This window comes from Tamandua tetradactyla, chromosome 6 (assembly GCF_023851605.1).
Source record: "Tamandua tetradactyla isolate mTamTet1 chromosome 6, mTamTet1.pri, whole genome shotgun sequence".
Lineage (NCBI taxonomy): Eukaryota > Metazoa > Chordata > Mammalia > Pilosa > Myrmecophagidae > Tamandua > Tamandua tetradactyla.
Window position 1 is genome coordinate 15,313,442 of NC_135332.1, and position 12,692 is coordinate 15,326,133.

Consider the following 12,692-nt stretch of genomic DNA (forward strand, 5'->3'; position numbering starts at 1 on the left):
GCCCGAAGGGTGACCTGAAGGGTGTTGGGGGACAGCAGCAGGGCCAAGCCCAGAGAGGGAGGGTGGGTGCCAGGCCTGGCTGCCAACCCCCCTCAGGCCCCCCAGGAGAGCCCTGAGCACAGAGCTGGCTCCACAGCACCACCTGGTGACCAGAGGTGTGTGTGGCCAGAAGGTGCCACACAAGCAAACCCCGGCCCCCAAAGAAACCACACATCACTCATGGCCATGGTGGCAGCTGTTTATTTCCAACCTATTCCTGACCTGGTGACGTTCCCACTATCCAGCAGGAGAAAGGGGGAGGGGGAGTAAGGTCAGCCTGCACCACCCCATCCCCTCAGCCCTAAGGTAATCCAAACCGACACTGGCAAGGCAAATTTCTCACAGGAGGAAGTGCTGAGAGGCCCCTGGAAAGGGAGCAGGCAAGTCGCCACTCCAGGAGGGCAGGCAACAAAGCTATGGGCTGGCCGGGCTCCTCTCCTTTGCCTGGCACCCTCCTCTTCCCTGCCAGAAGCTGAGATTCATGTGCCAGGAGCCAGCAGCCGCAGCATCTCCTGAGGATCCACCAGCTTCTCCCGGGGCTTCCCCGCGCCCTGGCCCCGGGACACCTCCTCGGCATCCAGCTTCTCCCAGTCCGAAAAAGAAACAGGCCGGACCCCTGAGGAAGTGGGGAGATGAGTCACTGCCTTCACCTTCTCTTCCATTCACAGCCCAGGGTATTCCACCCAAAGGGTGGACAGGCCCAGGGGCTACCCGCCACTCTCCTCCCACCCCACCTCCCAGGACGCAGCATTAGGGCGCAGACCTCGGCTGCTGAGCAAGGCCTCGATGGCTGCGTAGCCAGGCCTGGGCCCGGAGGGCAGCCGCCCCGCCTGAAGGTCCTGCAGCAGGGACTGGCCAGTGAGGAAGCTGTCGTTCATGGTTGTGGCAATGACACCAGTGGGTCCCCGCTTCACCCATCCACTGCAGTAGAGGCCTGAGAGGGAGTAGCAAAGAGCTCTTTATTTCCACCTGGCAAGACAGCACCCCAACATACACACCTGTGCATGTGCACACATCCACCCCAGGTCCTCCTGGCAGCCCCTGGCAGCTGGACCCTCTGTGGCCAACAGTCCAGCACCCGGGATATTTCTCAGTCCATCTTTACCACGCCCATGCCCCTTACACCAGGCAGCTCCCGGAGTGGGGGCTGGGTCTTGTCCCTCTCCAGCTCCAGCAGGTGCTCAGTAAACATTTGTTGAATGAACCAATGAACAGACAGGTATGTGGGTGATATAAAGAGACCGGGAACTCCCAGAGGCCAGGAGCTGCCTTATTAATCTCCAACCCCAGCACTGAGCACAGGGCCTTGCCCAGAGCTGGCCTCAGTGAATGTCTGTTGAGTAACTTAATGACAGACATATCTGGTCATCTTGCCAGACAGGGAACGTCCCCTGGGGCTGAGAAGAGGGTAGGGCAGGGTCCTGGTACAGGGCCTGGCTCAGAGCAGTTTCCCAGTGCACATCACTGGATGAATAAGTGAATGAATGAATGAATAGCCCCAGGAAACACCAGCCTTCTGGTCCCCCATCATAACCCAGTGCTAAGACTTTTCACTTGCTCTCACCTGGCATATCCACAACCCGGCCCTCCACGTTGGGGATGACACCAAGGATAGGGTCAAAGGGCACACTGGGGTCAATGGGACGGCTCTTATACCCAATGCTGCTCAGCACCAGCCCACACGGGAGGTCCTCTGTGTCTCCCGTGGTCACGGCCTGCGTGGCCTCACCGACACCCTGTTGGGGAGAATGTGGGCAACACCAGGCAGGGTGGGGAGAGCTGAAAAGGGTGGTGTGTCTTTAGGTGACATGAGACTCACCTCCAGCCTGGTGACTGCCAGGCGGATGCCCGCTGCCCGCTGCCCATCTGGGGAGGGCAGCACCTGCTGGGGGCTTCGGAAGAAGCGGAGGCCCCAGGTGCGGGAGGTCAGTGGCTGGCAGGCAGCCCCCACCAGGCCTGGCTTCTCCGTGGCTGTTCGAAGCAGCAGTTCTGTCAGTCGCCTCCTTGGGCGGGGGACTTCTGTCAGCAACACAGAATATCTCATGGTCATCCTGGGTCACTGCCCTCTCCCGTCACGCCCTCCACCAAGCTCTCTCTGATCTCCGGTGACCATCCCCTTCCCTAACAAGCCAGGGAGTCAGACCGGGGCCCCTCACCCTTGATTCTGTCCTGGATGCCCAAGAAATCCGCAGGGTCCAAAACGGACCGGGTTCCTGGTAACTGAATCATCTCCCGAAGCTCCTTGGGGGTGGGAGGAGGAGCGGGGGGTTGAGGGGAATCAAGCTCAGCACCGACCACCCCAAAGCCCATGCTTGAGCCCCACCAAACACCATCACAGAAGGCACTGGGCCCCAGGGACCCTGCCTTGGCTCTCTCTCTCACCCCCCAGGCAGTAGCCACTCCCAGGAGTCCTGCCCTGCCCTGACCCCCATAAGAGACCCTCTGCCTGTGAGCCCAGCCCCTCCTTCTCTGGCCCCAGCACCTTGATGGTGAAGGCCACTTGCAGGGGTCCTCGCCGGCCCACAATCCACACTGTCTTCACCTGACTCTGCCTCAGTACACCCAGGGCGGCCTCAGTGATGTCTGTTTTCTGGTACGAAAGGAGGGCCTTGAAGTCACCAGACAATGACCACAGGAACAGGACTTTTCATTTGGTCACGTCCCTACCCTGAGCCAGAGAAGACTGGAGGCCCAAAGTTGCACCACTATCCCCCCTGGTGGCCAGAGGGAGCATTGCCTGCCATTCTGCAAATGGCCCCAAGAAAGAGTAAACCAGGCCAGCATGCTAGCATTCATTGAGTGTTTTCTGAGTATCAGGCCCATTCAAGGGGCCAGGGGAGGGGACCCTGGGGTCAGTCTTCAAGGAGCATCTGATCTGGTGGAGAGACAGATACTCATCAAACACTCTTCAATGAGTGTAAAACTGCAGATGTGACACGCTATGAAACAGAACTAGGCAGGTCTATGGGGGCAAACAGGGGAAACGGACCTGTTCAAGGAAGGCGTGGAAGGCTTCCTGAAGGAACTGAACTAAGAACTAAAACATAAATACAGGTTAACTGTCTAGTGCAGAAGGTGACTTGGCAAGGTTCCAAGCAGGGTGTCTGACGTGTGCAAAGGTCCTGTGGCATACTGAAGAGAAAAATAAAGGCTGTGTAAGGGAAGTACAGAAAGTGAAGAGGAAGACAGTATGAGATGATGCTCTTGGGGCTGCCCCATAGAAGGTCTCTGTCCAGGCATGATGAGGAAAGAGAGGTACCGAGTTCAGATTGGAGGAGTGAGGTCTGAGTCCCGCAGGCAGGGTACTTTCTTCTCGGTGTGACTCCCACCTCCATCCCTCCAGTCCCTGCCCTACCCGCTCACCTCCAGGTGCTCAGGTGGAGTTAGCAGGATCCGGGCCACATCCAGAGCTACATTCCCCTGCCCCAGAATCACGGCTGTGTCACAGCTCAGGTCTGGTGCCAGCTGCAGAGGAGAGGTCCCGACAGGCTTCCTTCATCCTGACTCCAGCTAGTGTCGGGGTCTGGACACCTCCAGACATTCAGTCGTGCCCTCAGGTTCCCCCACACTCACCAAGCCCACTCCACTTGACCTTCAACTAGGGTCCCTCCTCCCCCAACTGACCCTACCTCTTCCCAGAGGCCCCCCATGGTTGACCCATCCCCACCCAGTCAACCCATCTCTTCCTGGGCACCTCCTGGGCCTAGGTAGTGGCTCCCTCTTCCCCGAGCTCTGGCTGGGGGAGGAAGAGGCGGCTTGAGAGCTCCCCATATTCACCTCCTGGTTCTCAGGAAGCCCGTTGTACCAGCCCACAAAGGCCCGAGCCGAAAACACGCCAGACAGCTCCTCACCGGGGATTCGCAAGGCCTGGTGGTCCTCTGCCCCGTAGCTCTGAGGAGACAGCGAAGGCCCAAGGCCAAGGGCCCTTTCAGCAGCAGTGGGGAGGGGCCAGGCCACGCCCCTGACTCCCAGGCTGCCGAGCAACTCCTCCAAAGCTTGGGCCCCACCCCTACTGCCCCCCATCCCAGCCTCCAGCCACCGCCCCTCCTCCACTCGCAGGCTGCGCCCCCTCCACACTCACCAGCACCACGGCGTGGTAGGCCTCCCGCAGCTCAGGCACCGACACATCCCTGCCCACCACCACGTGGCCCCGGAAGGCACAGCGGTCAGAGCGGGCCGTCTGGGTAAAGGTGTGGATGACATTCTGCCGGGCCTCCCCGGGCGGGAGGGTTAGAGGCTAGGGCAGCTCAGGGGCCAGGCTTGTGCCACCCTCACCCGCAGCACCCCGAGGCAAGGAAACACAGTGGCATCCACACAGAGGGCCGGGGTCACTCCATCTAGCCAGGCACCTCCCTTCTCCCCTCACCTTGGCCAAACTCCCCAAACCTCACCCTCTGTGCCCAGACACCCACCTTCACCTCGGGGTGGTCGGGTGCCACCCCAAAGCGCACCAGGCCAAAAGGCACGAGCTGCTTCTCATAGATGTCCACATGGGCCTGGGGGTGGTGCTGGGGGCAGAGGGCGGCAGTTGGTGAGGTCCAAAGAGATGCTAGACCTCACGGGGTTCTTCCCTCCCCAGACCAAGCAGGAGAGCTCAGTTCAGAGAACCGAGCATGGGCTGAGGACACAGGCTGGGCTTCAGCCTTCTGCAAGGAGAAAGACAGCCCCTTGCCTCCCCATTGCAACAGAGCGCCCCTCACCTCCCCATGTGCAGAGAGAACTCAACAAAGGGAATGGGGCAGCACAAGCAGCAAGAACAGCTGAGGTGAGACCCAAGAAGGACTGCTAGACCATCAAGATTGTGAGAAATATGGCCAACTAAGGAAGCCACAGCCTCCCCTCCATTGGAATTATATCAGAGGAGTTTTTCCATCCACCTGATTCTGCCCTACAACTGTTCATGCTTTTAGAAATATGCAGCCAATCAGATGACCCAGAAATACCCCTGCTTTAGCTCTGGTCTCTAAGACTATCCCAATGAAAGGGGACCAGCAGGGCAGAGGACAGAGAGGTATGGGGAGAGCTGGGTGGGAAGTGGCCGTATTCCCGGGCTTAGAAAAACAATGTCAGCCAAGGACTAGTTCCATCAATGATTGGCCTCCAGAGCACCTCCAGGGACCCTGGGGAGGGCACAGGGTTGGGGGTCCCATAGACAAGCTTGGCCTGGCTCTTTCACCAACCAGCCACTTGACCCTGCCAAGTCCCAGGATCTAGCTGTGTCTTGGTCTCCTCCTTATCAAATTGGAACAGATAAGTACCTCCTTCTGTTGCTGGGAAACAGCTGGGAGGTCTCAAGGGTGAATCAGAGTAAAGCAGTTGGGGTGCCCCACCCCCACCCTACGCTCTTGCTGTAACTAATACCTCCCAGTCTAATGGGACTCAGGCCAAACAACATTCCTGCCCTCCAGCTGCCTTTGCCCCCAACCAAGTTCACACTCACCTCTTGGCCTTGATACAGTCCCTTCCCTCCTCCTACACTTACCTCTTGGCCTTGATAGTCCCTTCCCTCCTTCTCCTCCACTGTCTGGGCCCAAGCCCAGGCTCCTGACCCTCCCCACCCCCGGCCAGGCTGTACATGGCCACCCACATCGCCTCCCTCAAACACACCGGTGTTGCACTCCTGGGGAGCGCTGGCTTTGGAGTCAAAAGGCCATGGGATCCCATCCCAGTCCCAGCCACCCTGTGGCTCTTGCTACAGGGAGCATTCCCCACTCTGTAAAATGGAAGTAAGGCCTGAAGCACTTCACCTGGCAGGCGCCCCACTGCAGGGTCTGTAAATGGCAGCCACCATTACTACGACTGCTGTCGTTGCTGCATGTCGCCAGCTGCCCACAGCCACTGGCAAGGTTCAGTCTGCGGGGCCTGGCCATGAGCACCTTATGCAACCCAACCCCGTCTTTATCTCCCATTCTTTCCTGCTGTGGACCCAACCTTCCGTTCACTTGCTCCCTCCAAGGCCACCTTTTTCCTCCTCCCTAGCTTTTGCAATTCCCTCCAATCCCTCAGGCACTTCCTTCTCATAAGCAAGGACATTCTCGAAGGTTCTTACAATCTGGGTCCCCTGCTTCCCGCCTCCCTGCTTCCCGCCTCCCTGCTGTCCTTGGCACAGTCCCTGAGAGGGGGGGGTCACCCACTCATGACCAACCACAAATGCTGATGACATTCCACTCTCCTTCACGCCAGACACTTTAAGCCCATCCAGATGAAGGTCAGTTCCTCCTCCCCCAAACTTCTCCCTCTGCTCTTGGGTTCCTCTCCACCCCAGACACATGGAGCCCAAGCCAGAACCGGGGCCTCCTTCCTGACTCCCCTTACCCCTGTCCAATTAATCCCATATCCTTCCTCCTGGCCCACCACCACCCCAGCAGCCCTGCCCCACCCCACCCTTCTCCACTGCCTACCCCCCAGGCACAGGGAGCATCCCATATAAAACATGAGGTCCTGTTATTCCCTGGCCTGAAATCCTGGAAGTCAGCCAGCAACCAGCAGTGGGCACCAGCATTCCCTAGGGTGTTTGTTTAAAACTGCTGATTCCTAGACCTCATCTGCAGAGTCTGACACAGTAGGTATGAACCAGGTACAGAAATATGCATTTTAATATGTGCCCCCAGCAGATTATGATGGGGAGGGGGCCCATGCCAGCACCGAGAAACCTGCCTGAGCTTTTGGCTCTACCAACCTACTCAGCATCTGCTCTCACGTCTCCTCCCCTCACTGCACATGCTCACTTCTCTGAAGTCACCCTCTCCCCAAAAGGCCATTCTCTTCCTCCTCTAGGCCTTTCCATGCAGTTCCCTGGAACGCTCTTACCCTTCTACTACCCTCCTGACCTTGATGTCCTCCTTCAGACTGCAATTTGGGCGTCTCTTTCTCTGGGATGAAGTCCACCCCAGGCTGGGTTAGGGGCCCCTCTCTGTGCCCCCACAGCTCCTTGCCTATACTGTCAAAGCTCTAAAATACCTGGTTATCCAGCTATCTGGCCCCACCCTATCCCATCAGACTGCCAGGTCCTTGAGCACAGGGACCATGTCTGTCCTGCTTGCCTCTGTGCTCCCAGTGCAGCCTGTGCCTCTAACAAGTCAGTTTCCAATAAAGGATCCCTGAATGAATGAATGAATGAATGCATAAATGGCCCAGCATGAGGTAGAAGAGCAGGGCTCTGCCATCAGACTGCCTGCACTCAAATCCCAGCACCTCCTGCTAGGTGGTGGGACTTTAGGCTTCAGTGTCCTCATCTGTGAAACCAGAGTCATGACACCTGTTTCTCAGGGTTCTGAGGACGCAATGAGAGGCTGACAGACAGTGCCTGACTAGCTGTAAGTGTCACTGTCCCAAACATTCCCACCTCAGGGACACAGTCAGGTACTTGAAGGCTCCCAGTGAACAAGGACCATTTGGTAACTGTCCTGTGTTCATCTCTCAGCACCTACATTAGCAAAGCAGGTGTGGGATCTGCTGGTTGATGGCAGGCCCGAGCCTCTGTTCCCTCCGGGGGCATGGAGAACACAGTCTGGAAGGCCCACTGGGGGCATGGAGAACACTGTCTGGAAAACCCACTCTGCCTCCTCCCAAAATTTCAGACTCAGTCAACACAGCACCCTTTACACAGAGCCCTCCTAGGCCACTCAAGTCCCCATGAGCTCACTGGCATCAGTCTCAGAGCCCAAGCTGTTCTCCCACATGTCAGTCTACCCATGGCCTTGCACTCCCGAAGATGACTCCCCCCACAGAGAAGCCCTCTCCAAAGCCCCTGACCTTTCTCAATGCAGCTCAGATGCCTCTTCTCTGGAAGCAATTTCAGATTGACTCCACCTACCCAGGTCACTCTGCTCACTGCATGATAATTAGCTCTTCCATCTGTGCTGCTTAGGAGGCAGGCTTAAGTCACTTTTCAACAGGGTGACCAACTCATCCCAGTACTCTCCCAATTTAGCACTGAAAGTCCCGTGTCATAGGAGGCCCCTCGTGTCTGAGCAAACTGGGATAGTTTCTTTCAAGTACATGTGAGTGTGCAATTCATCCTTTATTCTATCTCTCCAGGGACATGCTGTCTCCTGTCTTAGTCAGCCTGGGCCTCCCTTTTCCTCCCAAGGCTCTCCCTCCCTCTGCCGTCTTTCAGCCCCTGCCCTGAGATCTGATGTGCAATTTCAAGGGTAATAACAGCCTTGAAATTGGCCTGCCAAGGCCAATCCTGCAAGCTCCAAGACCCTGGCCTTCGTATTGTTTGTGTATGCATGGTGGGGAGGGGGTAGGGAACAGACTGAGAGAACAAAATGGCATGGTGAGGGCTGGGGTCCTTGTTGAGGAGCATAGAGAGGGGGTTTAATTACAGAAAGCCCTGAAAAGAGAAGACTAAATTACAGAAGAGCCCAGAGATGCAGGATGATGGGGCAAAGTGGAGGCAGAGGAGAAAGAAGGGAAGACAAGGGGCAGAACAAAGCCATCCTGCTAGTCTGCATAAGCTCCTGGAGTGCTTGGCCAAGAAGGCATAGCTGACCATCCACTGCCAACCGCTGACCACTGCCTATGGGCAAACATACTTTTCCCATAGCTAGGGACCTACTGTGGGAAGCCCCAGAGGTAGAGAAGGAGTTGGTAGGAAGGGTCCAACTAGATGGGCTGGAAGTCCCTTCCCACCAGGGATTCAGGAGCACTCTTAAAATCCAACATGGGGAGGGCTTGCCCTTAGGATGGAGAAACAGATGAACCAGAAGAGGGCTTACCTTTAGCAGGTGCTGGGCTGTGTAGAAGCCAGCTGGGCCGCTGCCCACCACACAGATCTGGGGGGTCAGCTTCTGTGTGGAGAAGAGCCGGCAGAAGCCTGGGGGTGGGGAGGCACAGGTCAGCTCACCACTTCCTCCCTAATCCCACACGAACTTCAGTGTTCACCAGAAGCCCAAACTTCATGAGGCTTCACCCTCATTGACACCCACGTGCCACTGGACCTGCAGCTTTAGCCTCTGCAGGGTCCGTTAATTCATCTGAACCCCCAAGGGCTGTGTCTTCATCTGAGCCCTGCACCTCACCCACGAACTTACTATACAGGCTGACCATGGCCTACATGCCAGCCGCCATCACCACTGAAGCTGCCCTGGACACTACTTCATCACTTTTCTTATGGAGGTCCCTTTCCACCAGCCAGAATCTCATATCCTCCCAAAGGACCCCACACCACCTTCTCTCACCTCCGTGGATCTTCCCACATTGCCTGCATCTTACCTCTTTTATCCCGTCTCGCCTCAAACTTCCCTCTCGACCTCCAGATCTCCATCTCAGCCCATTCACCCCATCTCACACATGTGGGCCTCAGGGTCTCACACTGGAAGCCTCACGTCGGCCCGCACGAGCCCTCGGCCGCCCCGCTTGACCTCCCATCTCGCCTTCACCAGCAGACCGCTCCTCTCGCCCTCGGTCCCTCCCCTCGCGGCTCTCCAGCCCTGCCCCAGCTCTGCTGGGCCTCCCGGCTCCTACCCAGCCCCGGAAGCTCCCCGTTCCTACTGAGCGGCCTCCCAGCGGGAGGCGGCCGCATCCGAGCCCACGCCGGCCGGTGCCACCAGCGCCAGCAGCGCAGAGCCATGGCTCAGAACAGCCACCCGCGAGCAGCACGGACAGCCGAGGCCGCGCCGCGCTACTCCAGCCCAGGCCCCGCCCACCGGCGCGGCCCCGCCCAAAACCCCGCCTCCCTCGCTCTGGGAATGCGCAGAGTTACGGCCCCACCCTGACCTCCGAAAGAATCCCGCCCCCCAAGGAGAAATCCCGCCCCCGGGATTTCTACCGTCGAAACCACGCCCCTAGGATTTTCCGACCGTGAGTGACTTAATACATTCCTCCCCCTTCGTCACCCTCCAATGATCCGGAGCCTAGAGTTAGAGGAGAGCGAGTCCCCAACGCTGTTTCAAGCCCCTCTGACGGCAGGAGCCAATTAGAAAGAAGCTTATTTGATTTAGCCACGCCTCTTGGGGGGCTCTCGTCGCTCGCTGATGACGTAAAGCTCCGGGCCTTCGCTAGCCTCGCCTCCTTCATCCCAGCCAATCGCGAGTCCAATTCCAGGCGCGCCTCCCCACTCATCCGGAAGTTTGGAAAAAGTGCTCCTGGTGCGACGCTCGCTGCTCCTCAATCCGCCAGGAGGCCGCCCAAGTCGAGCTAGGAGGATGTTAACCTCGGAGACCTTCTTGTCCCCTTTCACACACCCCTTCCCCAATATATAGGCGAGGAAACGGAGGGAGGGGCGTGGCTTGCCCAAAATATCTCAATACTTGGAGCTTCGGGCCTCACCCCACCCCCCACGACAGGGACTAGGACAAGCGTGAGGCGAAAGAGGCACTCACCTCAGGGGCAGAATTTAAGGGGGTGCCAAAAAACTCACTAATAAAGATATTATTAATATAGACAATAAAGATATATCCTGATATTTTAGTGCAATATTTTTTATCAAAGTCAATGCAAAAGACCCATGGTAAACAAAATGTTAAATAAATACAGGATCTGAGTTCGTTTCTGATCCAATGAGCTTAATGCCTCTTCCTAGTCCCCAAGAACCCTCTTGCCAAACGTTACTCCCTTAGGGAAGCCAAACTGGGTCACTGAGCTCTAGGCCCCTTTTGTCCCCACAACACTCCGACTCTACCTCCATCATTACTTATTAAACCACCTTGTCATTTTTAAATGATTTTTTATTGAAGTACAACAATACAGAAAGTCATAAGTGTACAAAATGGATTTGTGCAAGATGCAACCGTGTAGCCATCACCTAGATCTCCAAACAGAGCATGACAGCATCCCCGACCTGACACCGCCCCCCCCCCCCCACTTTGCCCTCTTCTTGTCACTCCCATTCCCTCCTACTAAGAGAAGTACTGTTTGGATTTCTAAAAAGTTTTGTTGAAACACAGCCCTGCTCATTTCTTTATAGACTGTCTCTGGTTGCTATGACTGTCTCACTCTGGGGTATAACAGCAGAGTTGAGTAAATGTGACAGGCATGATATGGTCCACAAAGTTTAAAATATTTACTATCAGACTCTTTGATAAAAAAAAGAAAAAAAAAATCCCTCCAGGAGAGTTGAGGTCCAGTCTCATTCACTTTTTTTTTTGCATGGGCAGACACTGGGAATCAAACGTGGGTCTCTGGCATGGCAGGTGAGAAGTCTGCCACTGAGCCACCGTGGCCCACCCCTCATTCACTCCTTATGTCCCAAGATAATGGATGCCATTAAGAGTTTGTCTTAATGATCAAATCATGATTGGTCTTTCACATGGGAAGAAGAAATGGAGATTCAGGATCAGACACTCAAAAAGCCCTCCAAGGCTCCCCACCCAGAGGTAGTATATCTGGGGATCAAGAACATGGAATTTGGAGTCACACGCTGCATTGAAATCCCTCTTACATAACTTAATAGCTGTATGACATTGAGAGTAATCTCTCCAACTTTATTTTCAACATCTATGATATGTGGGAAAAAATAATACCACCTTGTTGAGGAGATGACATAGCTTTAGTAAAAGCATCTTCTGTAAGTGCTGAATAAACATTAGCTCTCCTCACTCTCATCATTATCATCACCTTCCATGTCTCTATAAATTAGACCTTAGGTCCCTGCAGAGTGCTAAAAGGGCACTCCTGCCACTGACCCTCACCTCTCAAAGGCCATGTATTCCCAGCCCCTATCCTGAGTCACAGAAAATTGAGCCTCAAAGCAAATGAGTGACTTGTTCATGGGGTGTGTGAGAGGTACAGTCAGGTCTGGTACTAAAACCTCCAGTTGCTGCCCGCTACCCACTCAGACCAGATCAGTAATAATGAGTCATTGGTTGCCCATTAGGATGGTTTCAATCATCAGCCAGGAGTTAGCAACTGGGGCTTTTCGGACAGTGCATTTTTCATACAGACAATTAGCAGTTTGATTAATTGCTTGCCCAGATCTTAAGGCCATTTCTCGGCTGCTAATGAATTTCAAAAGAGCAGCAGTAACATATAGCAAAGCAGGAGGCTGGGGAGGCTGCCGGGCCTACCTAGATCCAAGAGGGCTGCTTGGATCAAAAACTCTGCTCTATCAGTCAGTCTCCTTGCAGGAAACAGATGGCAAGCTCAAAAAGGGTGACTGAAGAGAGTTTAAAGATGGAACTTTTTACAGAGGTGTGAGCAGCATTAAGAGAAACCAGTAAGGGACAGTGACACACTCCCAGGCTAACAATGGCTGAAACCACAACTACCCCAGGCCCTAAAGGAACAAAAGAAAGCAGCAGTTATAGAATAAGTGAGAGCTGTAGCTGTAGTAGAGGGTGCCTGGCAGGAGTTGTGATCTTTGGTAAAGGAAGGTGGGAGGGTGGAGAAGAGTAGGGAATGGATCTGAAGGGGCAAATGGCAAATACCTAGCAGAGTGACCTAGGGCCACACCAGGGATGGGGTCTCCAACAACAGAGGGCTTAGAAAACCCCTTCACCTGCCACCTGGCTCCTCCATCCATCCCATCAGCAAGTGGCCAGCATGTCCCTTCACCCCATCCCAGGACTCAAGTGAAAAACAAGGCAACTGTGCATTCAGAACACGACTTGCATGATTTAAACCAATGGTTCTCAGTGGGGGCAATTTTGCTCCCTTCATTGCCCCATGGGATATCTGGCAATGTACAGACATTTTTGATTTTCACAGTT

The 12,692-nt window shown here is 55.4% G+C and overlaps 1 protein-coding gene across 8 annotated transcripts; it reads right to left on the reverse strand.

Moving 5' to 3' along the window:
- Window positions 1-224: 224 nt before the first annotated feature.
- On the reverse strand, window positions 225-9,693 carry FDXR (ferredoxin reductase). Of its 8 annotated transcripts, none has more exons than XM_077163762.1 (12): window positions 9,538-9,693; window positions 8,763-8,860; window positions 4,452-4,547; window positions 4,121-4,252; window positions 3,817-3,930; window positions 3,403-3,504; window positions 2,522-2,629; window positions 2,196-2,280; window positions 1,859-2,058; window positions 1,604-1,775; window positions 803-973; window positions 225-655 (listed from the first exon to the last, which is right to left on the reverse strand). In XM_077163762.1, exons 1-12 carry the CDS (start codon window positions 9,614-9,616, stop codon window positions 519-521), a joined length of 1,494 nt encoding a protein of 497 aa, XP_077019877.1. In that variant the 5' UTR covers window positions 9,617-9,693; the 3' UTR covers window positions 225-518. The 8 variants fall into 8 exon arrangements, with proteins under 8 accessions (XP_077019877.1, XP_077019875.1, XP_077019882.1 ...); XM_077163760.1 differs by having other exon boundaries at window positions 1,859-2,055; window positions 9,511-9,693; XM_077163767.1 differs by having other exon boundaries at window positions 4,121-4,219; window positions 9,538-9,692.
- Between the last annotated feature and the right edge of the window lie 2,999 nt (window positions 9,694-12,692).